General features: G+C 39.0%; 1 protein-coding gene across 15 annotated transcripts in view; it reads right to left on the bottom strand.

Annotated features, from left to right (window-relative positions):
• The window catches only part of mecom (MDS1 and EVI1 complex locus), a 204964-nt gene that overhangs the window by 89254 nt on the left and 89034 nt on the right, over positions 1-26676 (bottom strand). For all 15 annotated transcript variants that reach the window (XM_065280688.2, XM_065280687.2, XM_065280701.2 and 12 more), the window contains exon 2: positions 25288-25643. In XM_065280688.2, coding sequence (XP_065136760.1) covers positions 25288-25643 — 356 coding nt within the window. The remainder of the gene's footprint in view (positions 1-25287; positions 25644-26676) is intronic.

Raw genomic sequence — 26676 nt, 5'->3', positions numbered from 1 at the left:
AGGTCAGAGTAATATATTTAAGTTTTTAAAACTGTAATAATTGCATATTTCAAATTATTATTATTTCTATTTGACATCCAAAATGTGTAAGTTTTACGCCTAACTTGAAGTATGATTTACTTATATTTTCACATTGATATTATTTGAGTAAATGTAGGCAAAAAATAAATTAATAATAAGTAGAAAAAATGTCAATTTTAAACAATCACATAGCCAACGGTTTTTAATCAGCAACAAAGAAACTGCGCATTTTGCCGACGACAAACACCTCAGAAACTCCTCCAATTTATGAATATTTACACTCACAATATGATTTTATTTCCTTAGTACAAGTATAACATATTATACAAATTCTCAGTGAAATGTATTAAACACCAATGCATACTTTTTTATCGTGTTTCATACCATGTAAAGGGAAACATGATAATATAAAAAGTAGCCTACTGTTCAGTAATGCAGAAAAGCGCACCACAACCATGTTAAAGCTATTAAAACGTTCAGATGCAAAAATGAACTAAATGTAAAATTAGATAAACTAGTTAATGATATTGCGTAAATGCGCTCGGTCTCTTAAAAGGTCTTCGCGAATTATTTTGTTATATTACTCGATTATCATACATCACGTCTCTTCTACTGTAAGTACATGGGAAAAAATAAGACAAATGATGCGCGTTTGAGTCGGATTTTTATGAAGAATATGTGACTGTTTATGTAACTGGCAAAAGAAAACTTCGCCAACAAAATGTTTGCCAAAAAGCATGCATTTGTATGACATCAAAGTCTATCGATAATCCGTGTCATGTTACTTCAAAATCATACAGTATACGCTCAGCATGAAGTCGAGCACACACATTGTCGTCAGTATGGCCTACAAGAAACACGCCTGCCCTCTACAGGTTTTTATATTTCCTGCGTCCCCCACCGAACCCCCCTTTTGCGGGATCTCGCAGAATTTCGGAAGTCTCCGCGGCATTCTGGTCTCAGAGACGCGCATTTTTAAAGGCCACATCTGTAAGTCAATGCAAAGACGCAATTAGGCATCCTACTGCGCGAATGGCGCGTTCCACGCGAATTGAGTGTTGCAGCAGGAAATGCGTGAGTTGAAAAATGTGAACTTCTGCGGATTTCCGCGTTAACCAATCAGGACCGTGCTGTAGTAGTGACGTAATTACAGGAAGTGAGCAGAGTCTAAGCAGAGTCGCAGAAGCCCCTCCCATGACACGAATTTCAGTGTGAATGTCTCGAATGACTAGAATTTAATGCGCGAATGAAGCAAGTAAACTCAAATGTTCAAGCATCCAACTAGCCCGAATAGCTCGCTTTTGCCACCTCTAGCGCGGCTGGTGTGAATGCACCCTTATTCTTAAAAATTACCATAGTGGAATAAATAAATGAATGCAAATTAACGAAACAATAAACAGCTATGCATGACAAAGACTAAATATTTTTTGGAGAGAATATATACGGTGACAAGATTAAAATAATAACGTAAACATATTAAATTAATAATGTATCACTTTCACTTATAAGTAATCAATAGTTTTTTTAAAGGATTCAAATGTAACTGATAAAGTTAAACAAAAATGATTAATAATTTTCATTTCGCACAGTGTTTTGATTGGAATACACTTAAATACATCACTTCCGGTCATTTTATCGCATGCGGTGTGGTCACACAAGTTTAAAAATTTTTTTTACTGATCCAACGCTCAAAACGGATCCGAAAATTACAGGTCTGCAAACGGTCGGCACCTTACGCAGCCCCTTTGCGACCCTCCATAGGGAATGTATAACTTCCGGTTTATCGTCTGTAGTTTAATTTTGCGCAGTGGAAAGGCGGCTTTATGAATTTTCTTCCTTATAGGGGTAGTTTACCCAAAAATGAAAATTCTTGTATTATTTACTCACTCTTAAGTTGTTATAAACCTGAATAAATTTCGTAATTTTGCTGAACAGGAAGGTATTTTAAGCAACCAAGCAATTTTAAGCACCAATGACTTACATAGTAATTTTCTTTCCTACTATGGAAGTCAATGGTGCTCCTGTATCCTGCTTGATTCAGCAAATTGAAAAATACAGGTTTGTAACAACTTAAGGGTGACTAAATAAAGACAGAATTTTATCGGTAATTTAGAAAGATTTACAATTCATTCTTAAACTACATTTCAGACAGCTCGGATTTAGGATATTTTCCACCTCAACCTAAAAATGTTTTGCTGTTACTAAATAATTTTAATCTTACTTAATTCAGATGTTATTACCAGTTTTGAAATTGGAAATATTCTTAAACCGTGCTGTCTGGAATGCAGCATTGTTTTAAAGTCACAATGAAACGGAAGTACCGATTGTCCTATATTCCCCGTCGTGATGTATATCCAAGTGATTGGCTACTGAAATTAGAAAAAAAGTAGGGCGGGACTTGAATTCGTCCATCGAATATTTCAAGGATATTACATATTTCAAAGGTTATTACTGTTTTTAATTAGAGATTATGAGGGCACAATATATATATATATATATATATATATATATATATATATATATATATTTGTAAAAAAAATACAGTATTCCAAAAAAAACTTTTTAATTTGAATTTCATTGTGACTTTAAACTTTCATTCATTCACAGACATACAAACGTGTGAACTGTCTGATTATTAAGTTCAAGCTGTTTTCACACACACGCATTCATGCACATCTATATAACCTAACAGAAGGGAATATTAAATATTAAAGCTCTTTTCACTATGAACACTGTTTGTTTGTGTGTTTTTAAAAGGTTACTCGTGGGCTACATTTTATGCAACGTTTAGTTCTGAGGTTTTCTCATGTCTAAAAGCCTGGCACACACTCGCGCTCTTCTGCTGGGACTCCCAGTATGGTTGGGCTTCATCCAGCTCTCTTCATTCCAACTTACCATTCCCGTCAAACATACAGCGTTCCCGGGAACATCAGCCCTGAGGGAGATCCTCTCTCTCTTGCATACACACATAGAGCAGAGTGAATCACGGCCTCTATAAACGCAGCTTTTATAACTGCGGCTGAAACTCTTTGACCAAAGACCTTGGTGTGTGTGTCAAAATATATGAATAAAAGGAAACAGCACTCGCAATGTATTTAACAATGTAACTAAAATAACCGAGCCTCTGTGATTCTGAGCAAAACCGCATATTCAGCAGGAAATAATGTAGCGCTGTCAGGATTTGATTGGTTTGTGAGCTATGACATTAGGCTATGATATTAATGCTTAACGTTATTTCTTCCTGTCCAAATCACACCCCTTGCTTTTGGCAAGAAAATAAATTCATCAATTTACCCACACACCATTTACATTTTTATATAATCAAGTTTAGTTGCTGACTAAAGACTAAACTAACTTATAAAAATGGCTGGAAATACATCCTCCCAAACATTCACAACACTATATAATACTGGAATAAAGTTTTTGTGGTCAACTCGAAACTTTTACACTGTATCCCTACAATCACAAATGTGACCCTGGACCACAAAACCAGTCATAAGTAGCACGGCTAAATTTGTAGCAATAGCCAAAATACATTGTACTGTATGTGTCAAATGTATTATTATTATTTAAAGATTATGTTTCATGAAGATATTTTCCTATTGTAAGTAATGTATCATTAGTAATACGTGTTGCTAAGGATTTAATCTGGACAACTTTTAAGTGATTTTCTCAATAATTAGATTTTGTTGCACCTAGATTTTCAAATAGTTGTATCTCAGCCAAATACTGTCCTATCCTAACAAACCTTTACCAATGGAAAGCTACTTTATTCAACTTTTACGATGAAAAATGTACCCTTCCCGACCCTTCTGACTGGTTTTGTGTTCAAGGATCACAAATGTCTTTCTAAACATAACATTTTTGGCCGTCTTCTACAAAAACACAACAGGTGCATCTCATTTGCTTCCTCTTTCTCACCAGAAGCCTACAACACAATCACTTCTTCAGAGATAAAGTGTGTGTGTGGGGGGGGATATATTGCCCTGTCGTTGTTGAATCCAGGACTAAGCTCATCTCCATGCAGAGAGTTTAATGAACTCTCTTCTGCCGTGAGGAGCATCGGAGAGGAGATAATGTCTAGCAGTAAATCTGCTCTCTTCATGCTCTCTTTAACACCACCAGATTTATCTCTCGCTCCGCGCTAACAAAAGACCGCAAACAAGAGACGATGGGAGATGAACAGGGGCTACGGGGGGCTTTTTGGATGGTTTGATTATTTATGGCCAAAGACGAAATAATGGGGAATCATTATTAGTCCGGGATCCGAACGTCAATGTATTGAAAGTATAAAGAGCGTGGATGCGTGTGTGTGAAGGAGAGACGACTGATGCTACTGTACCCTACGACCCAGAGATGACCCTGGATTGTTGTCACGGCAACAGGATCAGACTGTGCGGCCCGCATCCGTGGGGTGAGGGGTCAGAGGTCAAAGAGAGGCTGTTGCATTCAGACAGTAAGAGAGTACAACCGACAGATAATCAGGTAATTTAACAACTACTCTTTCTCTATTCTGATAACTAGTTAACTTTATAAAATAATTTGATCCATGAATATATCGCAATTTCGATTTGCAACATAAATTTACATGCCAATATAATTAAGTATTTATCATGAATAACGTAATATATCGCTCAGGAATTCGACACACGTCTTGTGTTTTGTGAAGGCACGTTAAGCGGTGCCATGCCGAGTTCATGACCCTCACATGACCCCACACGAAATCGCTTTTATTGTTAGATTGTAAAAGAACATTGTAATACAAACGTGCCTTCGTAAAAACGAACAGTCCACTTAAAAAATAACATCATGCACAAACAAAGTATTATTATTTTTTTTAAACAAAACAAGGATGTGCATTAACTATTTTAATTTTTTTAAATAAACTATTCCTTTAAACTCAGTTTAAGTGGCGTAATTTAAGGACATTGTGATGTTGGGTTAAATCCCACAACTCGCTCACAAACATACTAACACAAGCATACTAAACCTATCCACATCTGCTTTATTACCCCAATACAGAGCTCTTAAAAATGAATCAAGACTCATTGGAGACTATACTGTATGTCAGTCCCGGGCACGTTTGACTGCCTAATGCGTGTGAAGAGAGAAAAACAATCATCAAATAAAATAGAAAAACGGCTATTTAATGCTTAACAGCCATTAGGGGCTTTGATTGGTGCTTGCATGTGTGAGTGCGCACGCCGCAACTCCCTGCGTGTTTCTGCTTCAAAACTTATTCAATAAAAGTCTAGATGAATGTGCGAATTGATCTCTCTTGAGTAGCCGGTTTAGCGTTCAAAGTTTGCATGATAAGAACACATCAAACACGCCATGTGTTTACGGCCCTGAAGCCTTAAGCTGTTATCAGGAGTAGGCAGCTACACTCATCTGTTCCGTTTCTATTTGTTCGTTTCATCACTCCTTCTTTTACAGCATCTGGGGGGTGCAGTGGCGATGGGGGAGGATGTGGGGATACAGAAAGAGATTTGGACCAAAGCCATTCCTGAACTAATATTATTAAAACAAGGCAGAAATTAAGTCACTTTTTATTTTTCTCTCCATTTATCCTCTATCCAACTCCACACATTTCCAGATTTCTCACTTTCGTACTGAACAATCTTTACCTGTGCACTTTTTCTTAGGGGGTCCCCTAAGGTTTTGGTTTAGGACCGCAAAAATTATATTCACGTCCACCAGACTGGACCTTTAACAACCCTCGAAACTATCAGCAACAAGGCTTGTATTCCTGATACACACTTTCTGTCTAAGGTGCATTAAAGTGATTTAAAGAAACGAGAAGCGGTGCTACAATGTCACCGCGGCGTCACAAGGCACTGGGGTCAATTTCAATTTCGATTTAGTTGTTCGTTTCCTTACTGCCCTTTAAAACTCCATTCCATGTTCTATTCTACATCCTTTTTTACCTCTCCCGTTAAACTCATCACCTCAGCTGACTTTGCGGAAATGAAGCAGAACGTTCAGGGAAGACTTTAGAGAAATCCGACCAAGTGGCTTCTTTCACCGCGCCATCTGGAGCCCGTCTGGCTGTATTATTACCTGCAACTGTTATTTTATCAACTTGAAAATATTCTAGTCTTCAAAAATACCCCGAGCCGATGACATACATTATAGGTTAGCGAGGCTGCTTTTCAGAAACCGGGCAGACAGACACTGGGTCATTCATGGTGACAAGTGAAGTGTTGTGAACATAAGCGGGAGGAGGAAAGAGTTTTATTTCAATTAGTTTTGGTAAATGAACGTCTACAGTGAAACACCTGAAAAAACTTGCGTCTGGAAATACTACAGTATGTGTCTCTTCGAAAATGTGTGTGCGTGTCAGAGAGAGAAAAACTTTGCATAAGGGCATTTCACACTAAACCCTTAATAGTTAAGGTCTTCTTGCTTAACCCAATGGCAAATTGGTCTTTCTCTAGGTTTCATGTTTCATGCTTGTCATATAAAACGATAGTTAGCACTGCTTTTAAGCCTGTTCTAGGATTATTTCCACCTTTACTGATCTAAACCTGGATTATGCAGAAATGCAAGTTGATTATTAACAGGCAACTAATCGCAAACTAAACTTAACCCACACATAACTTCAACAGGATTTCTGGTAAAAGACATCTGCTTGTTGTTATCTGTCCAACCAATGTTTTTGCTAAACATGCAACAAAGTTTAACTATGGTTTACAAATGTAAAGTTACATCCTAAAGCATTTTCGGTCCATTGGGGAACCAAAAACGGTTCTTCTGTGAGGAACCTTTTCTAGCACATGTACACCTGTATGCATTATACAAGTGCATAAGCATCTAGCCAAATTCATTACATTAAAATGCATTAATTCTAAACTTTTAGGTTGAACCATTAAAAAAACTGCTGTGGTAGCTTTGGCATTGCATTTCATGTCATTTGTCTTTGGCTAAACAAATCGATAGAGAACCATCACACACTCAGTGCAAAGAATTCTGGGTAATATTCAGTGGCAGCCCGTGACTTCTATTTCGAGGGCACATCACAACATGTATTTAGCCCATCATATGTGTGGCTCATCATTTCAAAATATGTGTTTGGCGCGTCATGTAAACTTTTGTGCATCACACGGGATGTCAAAATATGAGCCTGCTGCAGACGCGTCTAAAGGGTTTATGATAAAAGAGACGCTCACGTTTGTCAGATACTCGCTTAATCTCATGCGTAATCAGAGTTTGGTGTTAAGTGAGTGTCTTGTAAGTATTTCGTGAACGTGAGCGTCTCTTTTATCATAAATCCTTTCGACGGGTGTGCAGCAGGCCCGTATTTTGACACATGATGTGAGATGCACATTATTTACATGACGCAACAAACACATATTTTGAAATCATGAGCAACACACGGCCCTCCGAACACATATTTTGAATTTGCGCTCCAAAAACATGAATGGACACACAAAATCTCCTTGAAATAGTACGCCATCCACACTTTTACAAATAAAGGTGCTTCACGATGCCATAGAAGAACCATTTTTGACCGTATGGTTCCATAAAGAACCTTTAACATATGAAGAACCTTCATAGTTTCTTTAGATTATAAAAAGATATGAAAGTAATGGTTCTAAGTACCTTTGACTGAATGGTTCTTTGAGGAACCAAATATGGTTCTTCTGTAGCATTGCTTTGAAGACCCTTTTAATGTATAGACGATCTTGCATACTACTTGCGTAGCTGAAGTAAGAAAAAAGAACTTTGACAGTCAGCCAAAAGTTTCAATGTTTATACTGTTTGAAGTCAGTAACATCAAACATATATAGTGTTTTTGCGCGCGTGTATGTGTAGTGTTGCGCGAGTATAAAGACACATTGTGGTTTTAAGTGACTGTGGTTGTGTGTGTGTGTGATGTATCTTCAGTAACTGACAGCCACTCAGAGCAGTCAGCCCTTTCTTTTTATTTTATTAGCCTAATTAAAAGCCCGGCATTTGTCTCTGTGACGACGGGCGGGCCGATGGAGGTGTTATTTACCGGGCAGGCATCCATGGCGATCCTGTTACCGTAACGACCGGCTTTGCTGATTGTTTCCCTGACAACAGAATGCATCATCATCACCTCATCCGCACACACGGTGAGAAACGGATGGCTCTATTGAGTCTAACACTCTAGTGTAGCCTTACCAAGAGCACTGAACATAAATAAGCGTGACGCGGCTGGATCCGACCCGCGTGTGTGTGTGTTAGCGTGTGTGTGTTGATGGATAGTGAGTGCGAGTCAGTGTAAATAGCCATAATGCCTTATCTCCTCCACGAGAACAGCTCTTTAATTTACGATCATTGTAGGCTACTAGTCACACACATACACATGCACATTTCATGCAAAAGCTAACTGTAGCTGTACTATTGTGCAATAATGATTATACTGTGTATGAATGATCACCATATATGTGTGTACTATGGTAAAAGTCTAAAAAAGTTATTACAATGCCACTTTTTTGCTAAGTGGTGAATCTCTCATAGACACCCATGTATAACCCACAGACACACACTTTGGTGTGTTTGTCCGAATACCTGATGGGCAGTGGGCTCATCATCCACCGGACTTGACTTCACCCCTGCTCACCCCCCTTTAATGATGGACCATCCGTTACCGTGCCGACGGGGAGAGTGACAGGCCTATTTGCGGGGACGATGGGCTGCTTGTGAATGATTGGACAGCAGATCGTCAGGGGCGATGGCCATGTAACAGCACACATTTCCATTTGGGTGAAAAATCTGGCTAATGTGGCTAACTCTAGGTGTTTGTGTATGTGTGTGTGTGTGTGTGTGTGTGTGTGTGTGTGTGAGTGAGAGAGAGAAAGAGAGAGAGAGAGAGAGAGAGAGAGAGAGAGAGAGAGAGAGAGAGAGAGAGAGACAGAGAGAGACAGAGAGAGAGAGAGAAAGGGTGAGCGAGCCTAAACACTAAACCTAATTCCAAGATAATTCCAAGGTTATTCACAGGTAATTCCAAAGTAATTCCATGGTATTACTGTAGTCCAAAAATGGAAATACAGTGATACATGTCCAAAAGCATTGTGGTACCATTGTGCTGTACAGTATGTTTAAAAAACAGTATTACTATGTTACACCCAAAAAACAGTATTATAAACATGGTCTATGTCTCAAAACATAAAGTAATACCATGTCACACGCTTGACACATAGTCATACCATAGTAACTGTCAAAAAATACCATGGTACGTTTAAAAAGATAGAAGGCACTTCTGTAGTAAAAAAAACATGGTATTTCATAGCAGATTGCTAAACCAATCACTGTATTACCATGATACAGTGTGTCCTAAAATACACAGGAATACTATGTCACAATAAAAACATTGTAATACTATAGTAAATGTCAAAATGGTACGATCTTTACTTTCCTTAAAAAGATTGTAAATAATACACAGCAATCTCATCTTAGATGTTCAAAACATGGTAATATTATGGCAAATGTCACAAAAATACCATGGTACATGTTTTGAAAAACACTGCATTACCATGATACGTCCATAAAACGTATAATAATACCATGTCCCATGCTCAAAAACATGGAAATTGGTAAATGTATAAAATACTATAGTACATGTTTCAAAACTGTTGCATTACTATAGTAAATGCCTCTTAACATACAGTAATACCATGTCATATGCTGAAAACATGGTAATACTATGGTAAATGTCAAAAAACATGGTATGATCTTTACTATTTTAAAAAGATGGTACAATACACAGCAATAATCTCAGATGTTCAAAACATGGTATTAGTATGGCAAATGTCACAAAAATACCATGGTACAGTACATGTTTTGAAAAGCACTGCATTACCATGATACGTCCATAAAACGTATAGTAACAAAATGTCACATGCTGAAAACATGTTAAGTAGTAAATATAAAAAAATACTATAGTAAATGCTTCAAAACCATTGTATTACTATAGTAAATGCCTCTAAACATACAGTAATACCATGTCATATGCTGATAAACATGGTAATACTATGGTTAATGTCAAAAAACAACATGCTAAGATCTTTACTTTTTTTAAAAAGATGGTAAATAATACACAGCAATACCATCAATGATGTTCAAAATATGGTAATATTATGGCAAATGTCACAAAAATACCATGGTACATGTTTGAAAAGCACTGCATTACCATGATACATCCATAAAATGTATAATTTCTAAATAACATGCCATATATATGTTAACAATTATGCATATGTATCCATTCATAGGTATCTGCATGTGGTAAGATTATTCGTAGTACCCGAAATGTTTTACTCCAAAAAAAACTTACATTTCACCCTAAAGCCACTACTTTTATTGTAGTCATAAGTAAAGTTAGTTTTTCTGTCAAAAAAGAACTTAATTTAATTACGATTCAATGCAGAAATGATAACGCAACAACACGTGTAGTATGTGTCTTGGTAAAACTGCCAACCAATCAAAATGCAGAGGGAAGAGATCTCTGGATCCAGCTCCGCCCCTGGATCTAAATCCCACCCCTGGGTCTGGATCAAACCCCACACCCTGGATGTCGTGTTCTGCGGTGAGGCACCACTGGATAAACATGGTAATTGGTAAATGTAAAAAAAAACACCATGGTACATGTTTTTAAAAACACTGCATTACCATGGTATTCCATGGTACTTCATTGTATAGTAACACCATGTCAAAAACCATGGTTATTGGTAAATGTAAAAACATAATATTGTTATAGCACATCCAAAAACACGGTATCTCACAGTAGACGGCCAAAACAAACACTGCATTACCATGTTACTGTACATGTCCCAAAATACACAATAAAACCATGTCACATGTTTAAAAGCATGATAATACCATGGTAAATGTCAGTGAGACAGAAAGACAGAGCGAGGTTGAGCTACATCCAGAGAGACTTCAAAATAACAGCACAGACTTGAGCGTGTGCGTATTCATCATAAAAGCTAAACACAGAGTCTCATGCAGAATCAACACCAGCACAATGAAACCTTCATCCTTTCCCCTACCAGCCTAGTCTGGGGAGGACAGCTGAAGCCAGAGAGAGAGAGATAGAGAGATAGAGAGAGAGACTAGAGGCCTAAAGAAAGAGTGAAGCAGTGAGGAAAGGCCTTGTTTTCACAGCAAACCTCCTGAATTTGTGTGAGAACCACACAGGAATGTTTTTCTCTTGCGGCTGGTTGACACTCGAGGCGCACACACACTTGCAGTGGAGGGTGGACGCGGGACATCCAGATTTACGGAGGTGTCAGGGATTTCTCGTCTGTACCTCTCCAGGGTCACATCGCGCTCCCTATTTCTCACTGTCTTTCAGATCTTTATTGAAAGAGAAAACAGGCCCGTCTCTCTCTGTGTCTGACAAGGTAGCGGAAAAAGAAAAACAGACAGAAAAAGAAGGGAGAGATGAGTGAAAACAACGAGGGAGATCTCCTCTGGTGTGAGACTCCGATCCGGACGCCGCCGTTGATTGAACTTCACGTCCATGTCGGCCCTTCTGACCATCGTGCCAGATAATTCACAATCATTGCGATACCTGATCGTCAGGCGTCGGTTCGACTCAATGGAGGATTTAATCGGCGCATGGAAAAATATTCTTGAAACTTCCAATGTACTGTAACAGGCACCGATAGGGGATGCAAAAAGTAGGAATTTTACACTTTTTAGCATTTTATTTTCCCCCTGAAGTTTACTTATAATGTTAGTCAAGCTTTCTTGGACTTTAACGGTCATGATTTGGTTTTACATGCCCTCTAAATGACCCGTATAATTAAACAGACTTTGCTTCTAAGTACCTATATGAGTACTTATAGATGCACTTCTTAAAGGGATAATCGAGCCAAATATCAAAATTACCCCATGATTTACTCACCCTCAAGCAATCCTAGATACATAAGCCAATCATCTTTTAGATTAACACATTTAAAGTTATTTTAGGAAATGTCCTTGCTTTTCCAAGCTTTATAACTACTTTATAACAACTTAAAAACCACAAAAAGGGCATTCATCCTTCACAGAAGTAATCCACACGGCTCCACAGGGTTAATAAAGGTCTTCTGCGGGTAATCATTACAAAATTGTACGAAAAATATCCATATTTCATAAACTGTTATAACTAGCTTTTGGTAACAACGCCATCTTGGACTTACGCGATCCACAAAACTTTTTAGCTTTAGCGTAGTGAGCGTTGGTCTCTATGGGTACTCTTGATAGGGGGCGTGCACACTAACGGTACATTCACACGGGGCGTAAGCGTTAACACTTCCCATACACTTTTAATTGGTGACGTCATGCGTTGCCGAACTGATTTGTGGATCCGTCGACGCCGCGTCAGTGCCGTTGCTCGCGGTAGAAGTTGAACATTTCTCAACTTTTCAAGTGATCAGATCACCTTATGCAAATAACCTAGGCAGAGCCAGCCAATTACGTTTATGGAAGACCGCAGGATGTGTTGCGGCCACTGTGATTGGCTGTTGGCCACGCTGCAGACAAGCCTTCCGTCAAGCGTTAATGCTTTCGCCCCGTGTGAATGTACCGTAAAGCTTTTAAGTCCACGGCCAGCATGTTTTCAATTCTTTCCAATGGAAGCGCTGTGTTTTTTAAAACAGCCAGCAGCTGGCGAATTTTTTTCGTGCGGAAAACCGGCGCTCTGCAATTTTTTCCGCGCTCAGCGCTGAACATCGAGAGTTGAAAAAGATTTAACTTTGGATGAAAAGCTCCGCTCGTCAATGTCAGTTCGCACACAGCCGTCCAATCACAGTGGAGGAGGGGCGGGACAAGTATCACAACAACCAAACGGCTCACAGCTCAAGTATCACAGCTACCAAATCGCTCAGCTAAAGAAAGCTGGCGCTAAGCTGAAAAACAGCTGGCATTTTGCAAATGGCGCGTAAAAAAAAACTTTGGTGTGTCTCACCCCTTAATCGTATGAGTCCAAGACGCTATTGTTACTGGAAGCTAGTTAATATAGTTTATAAAGTTTAACCTATGTATATTTTTCGGACAAAATTGCATCGATTACCAGTAAAATACCTTAATTAACCCCTTAGAGCCATGTGGATTACTGTTGTGAAGGATGAAAGCACTTTTTGAGCTTCAAAGTCCGAAGTTGTTTACTACCATTTTTGTTTTTCTACCATTATAAGCTTAAAAAAGCATTTACTAAAATAACTCCAAATGTGTTTGTCTGAAAGATGATGGACTTATGTAAGTCGGATTGCTTGAGTTTGAGTAAAACATGGGATACTTTTGATATTTGGCTGGAGTATCGCTTTAAATCCTGCTTTCTGTAATTAAAAAACGTTTTCCAATCTTAAAATAAAAGAAATCAGTTGGTATCCTATGCTTATATTGCATGTTTTACTAGAATAACCGATGGGTGTGAAGCCTGAGGTTAAGATGGGTTTGGTACACCTGGAAAAGCCACTGGTGTCAGCAGAGGGCAAAGCTCGGCCACAAGTTAAATCCCTCTATTTTTCTTCTCTCTCTCCGTTTGGCTACAGCTTCATCTCTGAGCAGAGAGGCATGCAGGGCGGTCGGCCCTGGCAAACCGTCCCGAGACCTTCTAAACCTTCTCCCCCAAATAAAATCTTCCACAAAGGGCTTTTTGTCCCCTGCAGGCAGCGGTAGCATTTCAGGAAGTGGGCGCGCTCCATAGCTGATGATTTATGGCTGGGTGTCCTGGGTGGCAGTTGGCCGGACTCCCGCTGTCAATCAAGCCAGGCGTCGGCCAATGGCACGGCTTCCCCCCGTCGCTCTGAAGAGGTTACAATGGCTGTCATAAAGAAAGTAAGAGAGGAAAAGAGGGCAGAGAGACGCCACTTAAAATAAAAAAGTCCGGACACACCGAAGAAGAGAGAAGATGGATGTGTTTTCGCCCTATTTAAGGAGAAACCCTGGAAGTCCCCGTCCATCAAACACAAAAAACATCTCTCTCTCTCTCTTTCTTTCTTCTTTCTCTCTAGGGGGTTTGTTTTGAAGGTTGCGTATGGCAGGATGTCAGGCTCATAATCTGTCCCGGGTAACTGATGGAGAGGGCGTGCCCGTCTTTGGCCAGAGATGGTAACTCATCTTGACCAGTTACAACAATTAGAGCAGATTTCTGTTCTAATGTTACTGACATAGAGCAGGAAAAATCCTGTTTGATAGATCACGGTTGACATAGCCAAACGAATTGACTGCCGAGTGTGTATGTGTGTGTTAACCTGTTATCCGAGAGGACGTCCAGGGAGAAAGTCCTATTCCAACTACCTGCTGCCACCCGGAAAATCTGATTAATCTCTCTCTCTCTCTCTCTCTCTCTCTCTCTCTCTCTCTCTCTCTCTCTCTCTCTCTCTCTCTCTCATCCAGCTTAAGTTTTCTCTCTCAAGTTTTCTTGTCTCTTGTCATGTTCTCCACATTTTCACAACTGTTTTATGCTGAATCGTTTTGGTTTTGGCCATCTATCGTTCTTTCTCACTTTCTTCCCCCACCTCCCTCCATCTTCAGGTTTGAGTAACTCTATCTGTTTTGCTGAGGTCTATTCTTAGTTGAGTAGGTAAGTGTGTATGTGTGTGTGTGTGTGTGTGTGTGTGCGTGTGTGTGTGTGTGTGTGTGTGTGTGTGTGTGTGTGTGTGTGTGTGTGTGTGTGTGTGTGTGTGTGTGTGTGTGTGTGCGCGTGTGTGTGTGTGTGTGTGTGTGTGTGTGCGTTCAGGTTGAGTGGCATTTCTGAACTGTCTACCCCACACAGAAGTTTAGAGCGAGCTAACGTAAAACATATGATAATACAGCCTGTGTCAGCTCCAATCTCACACAGACACACACACATGCACACACACAGCTCTTTTGCGATGAACACAACTCCCTTTATAGACACAATTATACACATTTACGCACACACACACAATTTCTGCTCATTCATGTGCATTAGAAACAGTGTCTTTGTGCACAAGAAATGGAGAATTACTAAAAAAATAGTCTATATCTCCTACACTGCATTTACCTTCACAAAACGCATTCACCAAACATGACCTCTTTGTCATATAAAAATACTGTTGTTACAAATATGTCTGCCTTTAAAACTATTAATGAAGCTTTTCTAGTGCATTTAATTTTTTGCGACTACTCATTTGCAGAAAAAATAAAATTTTTTCATTTACATAATATATGTGGGTGTATATATAATAATTATGTAAATAATTATAAGTAAATAATGTATAATGTAAATAAATATGTAAATAATAATATGTAAATACACACACATACATGTATAATTTTAAGGAATTTTTTTATATAATATATACTTATATTTATATATAATATAAATTATATATAAATATAAACATGCATATACACATGCAAATATTTCTTATATATATATATATAAATGCAATTGTGTCTGTATTTATACATAATTATTATACACAGCACACCCACATATATTATGTAAACAAAAACTTTTATTCTTCAAATGATCCCTACTAAAGAGTGCATATTAGTACCTCAAAGTTACATACTGGTGCAAAATGTATACATATCTGTGTCTAAATAGCACATATTAGGACTTTTTTGAAGGGTACCATTCCAGTGACAGCTTTTGACCCCTTATTTCTGAGAGTGTATAAATTGGGCCCCATACACAACACAAGCAGTGTTAAAGGATTAGTCCATTTTCTTAAAAAAAAAATCTAGATAATTTACTCACCACCATGTCATCCAAATTGTTGATGTCTTTCTTTGTTCAGTCGAGAAGAAATTATGTTTTTTTTTTTTGAGGAAAACATTCCAGTATTTTTCTCATTTTAATGGACTTTAATGGACCCCAACACTTAACAGTTTTAATATATTTTAAAATTGCAGTTTCAAATGATCTAAATGATCCCAATCGAGGTCTATCTAGCGAACCGATTGTCACTTTTGGCAAGAAAAATAAAAAATATACACTTTTAAACCACAACTTCTCATCTTCAGGACCGGAAGAGGGCTAGAAGTTGTAGTTTAAAAGTGCATATTTTTTATTTTTCTTGCTAAAAATGCCGATCGTTTCACTAGATAAGCCCCCTTTGCCTCGTTTGAGATCGTTTAGAGTCCTCTAAACCTGCCATTTTAAACTGCATTAAAACTGTTAAGTGTTGGGGTCCATTAAAGTCCATTAAAATGAGAAAAATCCTGAAATGTTTTCCTCAAAAAACATAATTTCTTCCCGACTGAACAAAGAAAGAGATCAACATTTTGGATGACATGGTGGTGAGTAAATTATCTGGATTTTTTTTTAAGAAAATTGACTAATCCTTTAAATAAATTGTGTCATTTACGTGAACGTAACAATTGAGTGTAAGTATATTTTACATCTTCTATCCCTTACTATTTGTCAATCATGTCAATGCCTCCTAGAATAAGTGAAAAATATGATGAAAGACAGACGGCTGTAAAGACAGAAAAAAGCAGGACAGGGTGTGGAACATCACAATCCCCCCCAAAAGCAAGAATGAAATCATGCTCTTTCATATTAATGCCACAATCTTCGGTTACCAACATGACATTGAAAGACACGATCACCAAAACACGCTGTCAAGACTGCTCAAACATGTCGGTTTAAAACCTGAACAGCTTCCAGGTCGCTGGTACACATCTGCTTAGATTTTAAGTATTTTCATAATTAGGGAATTACCCCAGAAATGACTGGCGATCGTGTTTAACCCTGACACAATCATCGGGCGAAGTGATTGACAACTTGACATTGTGATGTAAACATATTTCCATTAAAACCTAACGTTAACGTTTGCTTGGGGTGTACGTGTTCCTTTCAGGATTGGAAATAATTATGGGACAGGAAATTCTGAATACAACCGGATTTTAATCTTAACAATGTATAATGTCTAGCAAAGACTTGCTTAGTAGAGACTAAAAAACATAAGCAAGTGTATTTTATTGTGGAGCATTGAAACATAACTATGTTTCCCACATTTGAAAACTCAATGACTGTGTGAAAAAATGCAATTTTGTGTTAAAGCGTCTTTTGGAGACCCGCAGCAGGTCTCCATTCTTGTCTTGTGCAGAAAAGAGAGACAGAGATAGAGGCAGAAACAGGAAGAGGAGGGCTAATTTTAATGAAACCCGCCCCCTCCTCCCTACAGAGCTTTTCAGCAGGTACACCCCATACACCCAAACATACACCCCTATTCTTACACATCTAATGAGGTCACGACCTCCACTGGCACCCCCGTTCACCTGGCATTGTGACACATAGGCAGACCTTACCCATTGCCAAAAAGTGCCTTTGTCCCAACGTCATTTCTATACCGAACACCATAAGTATTTAACTTGAGCTTCCCCACCCTGCTGAGAGACGCAGATGAAGAAAAAGCTAAATTTTGTGTATTGCTTGTTTGGGTGAGCGACTGAAACTTCACAACCTTTAATTTGATAGCAATAAACATATTAAAACATCCAAAGCGACTGCTGCATACATTTGATCAGTCTGGGGGAATGGAACCCATGACCTTTACACTGCTAACACAATGCTCTACCAAGACAGTTAAAGGAAAACACCACCGTTTTTCAAAATATTTTACTATGTTCTTACCTCAACTTAGATGAATTAATACATACCTCTTTTTTCAATGCATGCACTTTTAATCTTTGTACAGCGCGTTGTGAATGTGTTAGCATTTAGCCTAGCCCCATTCATTCCTTAGGATCCAAACAGGAATGAATTTAGAAGCCACCAAACACTTCCATGTTTTCCCTATTTAAAGACTGTTACATGAGTAGTTACACAAGTAAGTATGGTGGCAAAAAATAAAACTTTTGTTTGGAGCCATAGGAATGAATAGTGCTAGGCTAAATGCTAACACATTCATGAAGCGCTGTACAAAGTGCATGCATTGAAAAAAGATAGGTATGTATTAATTCATCTAAGTTGAGGTAAAAACATAGTAAAATATTGAAAATCTGTGTTGTTTTCCTTTCAGCTACAGGAATTTTGTTTTCGTGTTTCTTAAAGTGGTAGTGAACGAGTGCCAGTATTGTACACCAGTCGAGTCCCAATCCAAGATCTCTCTCTCTCTCTCTCTCTCTTTCCTGATGAGAATCAGGAACGAGTTGCAATGTGAATACTTTAAAACATAATGCTTCATAAAAACACATGAGATGAGTCCTAGAAGCCTCTCTGAATGGCTGTTGTGTGTTTGAGGTCAGTTACTCTGAGACAGGGATTAAACTTCTTTTCTGGCCTTGAAAAAGAGAGGAGGAATATATATCGGAGAGAAAGAATGAGCGAAAACAAGAAGCGGATAAATATTTCTCAGGACGAATGACAGGTCGAGCTGACGCCATCGGGAGACTGACAGACAGAAGGTTCCAGCACAAAAGACGGACAGAAAGAGAGAGAAGATGGAGAGCGGGATAGCAGGGTTAAAAAAAAGAGTGGAGTGTGGAGACAGGCATGCTGTGGACGACTAATCCTTCACCCCTATTCACATACACTCTTAATCTCCAGCCACGTACACACACACACACACACACACACACACAGGACTAATCTCCTACGTCCCATCCATCGATGTCCCCTCAAAAGGTGGACAAAACCCCCTACTACCATACACATGTATACACACACAGACACATACACACATGAGCTTGCACCTTTGTGAGGTCAACACACTGACCTGGACAGATAATATGAAATGGCTAAGCCAAGTAAAATGGCTTTGAGTGAGTCTGAGGCAGGTGGTTGTTTTATTTACTGAAGGCATGTGAACTCGTAATTCAACAGCTTTCATTACTTCAGCACACACACACACACCAGCACGGGCGCACGCACACACACAGAGAGAGACTCACAAGGACTACAGGTTCAAATTTATGATTATGGTCTGCTCTTCGGTGAAAAACTTCTCTTATAATCTGTTTACGAATCTTCTTACACAAATCACACACATGCACACAAACCACAAAGTAGCACATGCACAAACACAATCATAACAATCACAAACAGACATCTTTTTTTGTGAAAGACACAAATCATAGTGTGTACAACCAAACACACAAATGGGCAGTGGTGTGTACAACCTCACAAACACATGCATCATTTCACAAACACTTCTGCAAATAGTTGAACACAGTTACAAAACTCCAAAATTTGACGTAAACAATCGCTGGTGCATAGGCACATAAATACATGTTTAACAAACTATGATGCAAACACATGGTTACAAAAACAAACAAACACTTGTACAGCACACACACAAACAAATGCCTGTGAACTCAAACATATAGTTACAAACAAACACATTTCTGTGGTACACACAAAAATAATAAACACCCATGTACTCAAACACACGATTTCAAACAAACACCTGTACAGTACACATACACAAACAAACACCCATGCAAACAAACACATAGTTTTAAACATTTGTACAATACACAAAATGACACAAACATACACATGCACCCAAACACATGGTTACAAAGAAACACACGTACAGTACACATACACAAACAAACACCCATTCACACAAACACACAGTTACAAACTAACACATTTCTGTAGTACACACAAAAATAATAAACACCCATGTACTCAAACACACGGTTTCAAACAAACACCTGTACAGTACACATACACAAACAAACACCGATTCACACAAACACCTGTACATTACACACATACACACGCGCACACATACACACAAAACCAAACACCCGTGAACTCAAACACATGGTTACAAACAAACATTTGTAAAGAAAACAAACAAACACCCATGCACACAAACGCATAGTTTTAAACACTAGTACACTACACAGAATGACACAAACATACACACATGCACCCAAACACATGGTTACACAGAAACACCTGTACAGTACACATACACAAACAAACACCCATGCACACAAACACACAGTTACAAACAAACACCTTTACAGAACACACTCACACAAACACACACATGGTTACAAACAAACATACGTCTATTACACATAAACAAACAAACACCCATGCATACAAACACAAATACAAACACCTGTACAGTACTTACGCATGCACGCAGGCACACACGCACACAGGTGTTGTGTGTGTGTGTGTGTGTGTGTGTGTGTGTTCGTGCTTGCATGTGTGTACTGTACAGGTGTATTGTAAACTGTGTGTTTGTGTGCATGGGTGTTTGTTTGTGTATGTGTACTGTATAGGTGTTTCTGTGTTACCATGTGTTTGAGTTCACATGTGTTGTCTGTACAGTACAGATACACAAACAAACACCTATGCACACAGACACATAGTTACAAACAAACACCTGTACAGTACACATACACAAACAAACACCCATGCACACAGACACAGTTACAAACAAACACCTGTACATTACACATTCACAAACAAACACCCATTCACACAGACACATAGTTACAAACAAACACCTGTACATTACACATTCACAAACAAACACCCATGCACACAGACACATAGTTACAAACAAACACCTGTACAGTACACATACACAAACAAACACCCATGCACACAGACACATAGTTACAAACAAACACCTGTACAGTACACATACACAAACAAACACCTCATGCACACAGACACATAGTTACAAACAAACACCTGTACATTACACATTCACAAACAAACACCTCATGCACACAGACACATAGTTACAAACAAACACCTGTACATTACACATTCACAAACAAACACCCATGCACACAAACACATAGTTTTAAACATTTGTACAGTACACAAAATTACACAAACATACACACATGCACCCAAACACAGGGTTACAAAGAAACACCAGTACAGTACACACACACACACACGCACACACACACGCACGCACGCACGCACGCACGCACACACACACACACACACACACACACAACTGTGAACTCAAACACATGGTTACAAATTAACATCTGTACAGTACACATACACAAACAAACACCTGTGATCATCTAAAACAAACAAAAACTTGTACAGTACACACTCAAACACCTTGGGCACCTGTGCACTCAAACGTGAAATCACATGATCACAAACAAACACTTGTGCACTTAATTATGGAAACAGAAACATAACATACACAGAAAGACAACACACAATGTCACATACACTCAAGCTTACACCCAAACAGATGCTCATAGTCATGTGCAATATTTTAGCCCTCATGCACGCACACGCGTACACACTCACACACACAACGCACACACTTCATCACTGCCTCCAGATGGGTTTTGTCTTTATCGTACCCCAGTGACATCACTCTTCCACATGGCAGAACTGATGATGAAAGCAAACAGATCTATCTTAAGTCACATTTAACAAATCAATTTCATTTTTACAGTCTCTTGCATATTGGCATATTGACGGCTTCTCACGCGGGGGGTGTACAGGAGAGTAAGAGGCAAAAGGCGGTGAAAGATGCTTAATGCCATTTACCATATTTAATGTGTCCATGCCATCATTGAATATCCCCTCTGAATAATGAGGCACTTCATCATAAATTCTTTACAACTTATTTACTTAATGGAGAGAGTTATGGCCCGCTGTCAGCCAGCTAATTAAACATAGTGATACAGCACTGCCGCGGCTCGCTGTCATCCATCCGCCATCCCTCTTTCTCCCTCTCTTTCTCTGTGGCTTCTCAGTTTCTTAAATACATATTATTCAAGCGTGCAATAAATTATCAACGAATTAAAATTCATGAAACCTTTTTTTTGCTTCCTTTCCATGGAGAATGATAAAGAGAGAGAGAGAGAGACACCGAAGAGGAGAGAGGGAGTGCTTGCTCAAGACACTGTAAATCTACCAATGCGGGACAGCAGACTTTTCAATCATATTAAAACCTAATGTTTGCACATGCAGGACTTCTGGTGTCCATCATGGCCATGTGTAGAGGCATAAAGCAATCAGCAAAAAAATAAAATCTATGAAAAATTTGGTTCCACCAAGACTAGCAGATTGCTGATTTGTGTTTTTTACGAGAACCATTACAAAAGCCAAACATTTACGAGAACCATTACAAAAGTCAAACCTTTCAACAGGATTTTGTCAAAGTTAACCATAATTACATGGACCAACCAAACTTAAACCATAATACCACATCTTAAAAAAAAAATCTCTGCCTCATCTCTAAAAAACAGCAAGGAACAGATTATTAACATTTAAATTATTACAATACATCAAGACCAAAATCCGACACAAATGGACCAGAACTAATCATATAAAACATGAATAAATATCATTCAAAGCATATAAGTCAAGTTGCAGACTAACTAATAATATGTACTGCAAAAATGTAAGTTATTATGTAACTATTAATTAACTACCCCATGCTTGTATATGAATTCATAATATGAATATACACTATTAAAGGATTTGTCAATTTTCTTAAAAAAAATCCAGATAATTTACTCACCACCATGTCATCCAAAATTGTTGATGTCTTTCTTTGTTCAGTCGTGAAGAAATTATGTTTTTTTGAGGAAAACATTCCAGGATTTTTCTCATTTTAATGGACTTTAATGGACCCCAACACTTAACAGTTTTAATGCAGTTTAAAATTGCAGTTTCAAAGAACTCTAAACGATCCCAAACGAGGCATAAGGGTCTTATCTAGCGAAACGATTGTCATTTTAACAAGAAAAATAAAAAATACGCACTTTTAAACCACAACGTCTCGTCTTCCTCCAGTCCTGTGACAAGCCAGCACAACCTCACGTAGTTGCGCAATACGTGGAAAGGTCACGTGTTATATGAAACGCACATTTGTGGACCATTTTAAACAATAAACTGACACAAAGATATTAATTAGTATAATTCCACATACAACAACGTCTGAACGGTCCTCTTTCTCCACACTTGTAAACCCTGGGGCGTAGTTTCGTTAATACGTGAGGTCGGCTGGCGCGTCACATGACTGGAGAAAGACAAGAAGTTGTGGTTTAAAAGTGCATATTTTTTATTTTTCTTGCCAAAAAAGACAAACGTTTTGCTAGATAAGACCCTTATGCCTTGTTTGAGATTGTTTAGAGTCCTTTAAAAGTGCAATTTTAAACTGCATTAAAACTAATAAGTGTTGGGGTCCATTAAAGTCCATTAAAATGAGAAAAGTCCTGGAATGTTTTCCTAAAAAAAAAAAACAATTTCTTAAGAAAATTGACTAATCCTTTAATGTTGGGTTGTTTTAACCCATTGTTGCGGCAACTGTTAATAATAACTCTAAATAAGCCTATGCTGGGTTGTTGTTACCCAACCATGGGTTGAATCAACCTAGCTTTTGGGTTGAAATAACCCAGCATCAGACTTGGGGGGGGGGGGGTACTGAGAGTTAAAAAAAAATTAAGTTTGGGTGAAACGCTCAGATCGTCAATGCCACTTCTTATTCGGCCGTCCAGTCACTGTGTGTGTGTGTGTGCGTGGGGGGGGTTGGGGTGACAAAAATTACAACAACAAAGGGGCACATCATTTAACAACTGATAAACAAAGCAGAAGTATAATAGCAACCAAAGCGCTCAGCTGAAAAAAAGCTGACAAGCGCCTATAGACGGCATCCGCTTGGTGTTTTCAGCCACGTTTAAGCGCTTAGGTCTGCACGCCCCATTACAGTTAGAAAATTAATTCACTAAAAAGCATTTAGTAACTTAATCCAAGCACCAAAACATAAAGGTAATGCAATCTGATTACTTTTGGATTCCTTTAAAGTCAAATATGCACCAGCAGGTGGCTCACGAGAGGCATCACTGACAACAGAAACAGGAACTACTGTACAGTCAAGCAGTGTTTGAAAATAAGTGTTATTATGCCAAAAATATTGATTTATTTAGTTTTAAGTGAAACCATTGTAATTCTGAAAGTATTCCCATTTCCTTACAGAATGTATCCTTAATTACGCAATCCCGTTACGTCCCCAACCCTGCCCACCATAGGTTTATATATATCCCAACTGCTGCGTTTGTCCATTTTTGACCCACAATGGTTTAAAACAACTATTTTTATGTACTGTATAAGAGTTTATATATAAGCTTTGCAGGTGAACACTTTCATTACTGTACACTGTAATATTATGCAGTAAATGAAAACTTGTAGTATTCAAATGAAAGTTAAGATGTCTTTATAAGTGCAATACGAGGTCTATTTAAATTTTCAATTAGCCTGATACCCCCTCCTGCAACCTCTCTGGCCAGGCGAAATTAGCCTAAACTGACCCTGGCCAAGACGGCACTCGACCCCTGGCCTGTCCTGTGACCCGGGTTCAAGTGGTGAGAGTGGTCTGACCAATATCTGATAGACAGAGCGGTCACAGGGTTGGGCGGCCAATAGCTGAGTATTTACCCTGGATAAAAGCAGGATTTACGAGGGATTCAATTGAGTTTGGAAAGTTGGATTCTGACTCCTCCCAATGCGATGACATCACAGAACCACTCTAATCTCTCAATGAGGTCATGGCGCCATTGACCAGAAAGCCAGACAGATGTAAATTATACACATCGTTGCGAGACCATGGTAAACAGTAGCAGTGGAAAGGAATCATCAATCGCCCGAAGATTTGTTTACACTGGTAACTCTTCAGTTAGAGGGGCTATTGGCCTAAAAAATAGCCGTGTTTTAACATGTGGTGTGTTTAAACATTTATACTATGTCCTGGAATAATGAGCCGAAATGCTTGGCGTGAAAGTTAAATAAATATATATTAATCGATAACGTGTTCAATAAACCTGCAATGATTGTTTCAAAATAATCAATTGGGACAGAAAAGTGTTTAACTGGTGAACCACACACAAACAAACGCAACTTATGACTTAAATGGACCCTTTTTGTAGAGTCGTCTTATGCAGAAGCCAGAACATAATTCTCTATACTTAAAACCAAATAGTCAACACAGCAATTTATTTGATTTAGCTTTGGCCATATTCAATTTAAAAGAATTAAAGCATTAAAAGGATATCGGGGTGTTAATATAACGTAACTGGCGTAACACTGACCAATAGCCTGTCTGGTAATTGTGACTAATGGGATTACGGCAGCTGTTATCTGGGGTTAGCGTGAGATCACACAGCAGAGCAAAGGTGCTCCACCATAAAACATAAAGAGCAGGGTTAATCACATTGCCTCTCTTCTGATGACAGCGAAACCCTCCATCATAACAGCGGCCCACGAGCCCATGCTCTTTTTGCCTGACCATGTGAAGATTTTCTTATCTGAGCCTTTGGATAAGCCTGTTATCAGACTACTGTAAGAGAATGCTTCACCAGTTCATTATTTCATCCTACCTCCCATGCCTGGCTAGCACTTTCTGGCTTGTTCCTTGATGTTACCCCGTAGGGTCCGAGACGCTCTCCCGCTTCCAGATGCCTTCGGCTCCAGACGCCCAGGTTTCCTCTGGAAACGCCTGACTCTCGGACTTCAAAGTCTGGGGGGACCGATTCAAGCCCCTCCTCTGCCAGGTACATGGAAGTGTGGAATGATGGGTGGAAGGGCGAGGGGGCAATCGGGGAGACAGCCTCGCCTGATAGGCCGGGGGAAGGAAGGTTGTTAGCAGCGGCGAGTGGGGCTTGATCCGCATCTGACACTCCCCGAACTTCCTCCAGGTCATCAGAGGAGAAAAGGGAAAAGTCTTCTCCATCTCCTAAACAGGAACAGAAAAAGTATATCAGTTGGTTTAACTTTGCAACAGTGTTTAATATGAATGACACCAAACGCATATCAATCTGTTTAGGGTGGAACTACCTGTTTTCCAAACCAGGATTTATATTTTAAGACATATCAAAGACTCAGCAATTCTCTAGTGCCAATAAGAAAAACGCACAAGCACTTTTGTTCGATTTGTTTTTTGAAGACTCGCACTTACAGACCACAACCAGCCTCTAACATGTGACCGACCCTCCGCAGATACGAGTAAATATACAAAGCGCCATATAAAATATTTGACCACTAGAGCAGTTAAACAAACTTTCCGGGAAAGGGAAAATGGTTTGTGTCTGGAAAAACAGTTAATACAGTCTGGATATGAAAGTGTCAGGGGTGATAATCATCATCACGGCCTCACAGGTGACGCCCGCTTCGGATTGTTTGGAAATGAGAGAGGGGGGGAATCTTGAGCTGACTGATCCTTGGACTCACTGGCCCTCCAACATTTCTATGCTTCCCTTTTCCGATTCCTTTCTGTCGACCCCAGCGAAGATGATTCTGTTGGAAAACGACGGATGCTAAAGCTGCTGGGTTAATTAGGAGCTGAATGTTGGGAGGATGTTGTCTGATGACCCGTGACCTCCGGCTTGGAGAGGAAAACCAGCGCGTGGCTGATGAGGGAAGTCTTTACATTGTCTGTCCTTAGATACTGTCCCCTCTGGGAGGATTGTGTATATTATATGACGCGTTTACCTACCCATCAGCGCTAGCACTGCCTACAACTTGCTAGGAAATCAGAAACTGCACAACAGTTTTTACTCTCTCCTAACTCTCACATATAGGAGCGATGATGCTCTTGAAATTTAAGTTTGAGTCTGAACTGTGTCATACCCAATTCTCATTTAGCATTTCTTCTTAATAATTTTCTGGTCATACCCAACTTTACCAAACTATACACCAAATTTTTTCTCGCTATATACCATATAAATAGCCCTTCTATTTAAAATGGCATTGCTAACGCACTTGGACCC

This window comes from Paramisgurnus dabryanus, chromosome 8 (genome assembly GCF_030506205.2).
Source record: "Paramisgurnus dabryanus chromosome 8, PD_genome_1.1, whole genome shotgun sequence".
In the NCBI taxonomy this organism is placed as follows: domain Eukaryota; kingdom Metazoa; phylum Chordata; class Actinopteri; order Cypriniformes; family Cobitidae; genus Paramisgurnus; species Paramisgurnus dabryanus.
Note: the sequence above shows the minus strand (reverse complement) of the source record. Positions and strands in the feature narration are given on the sequence as shown.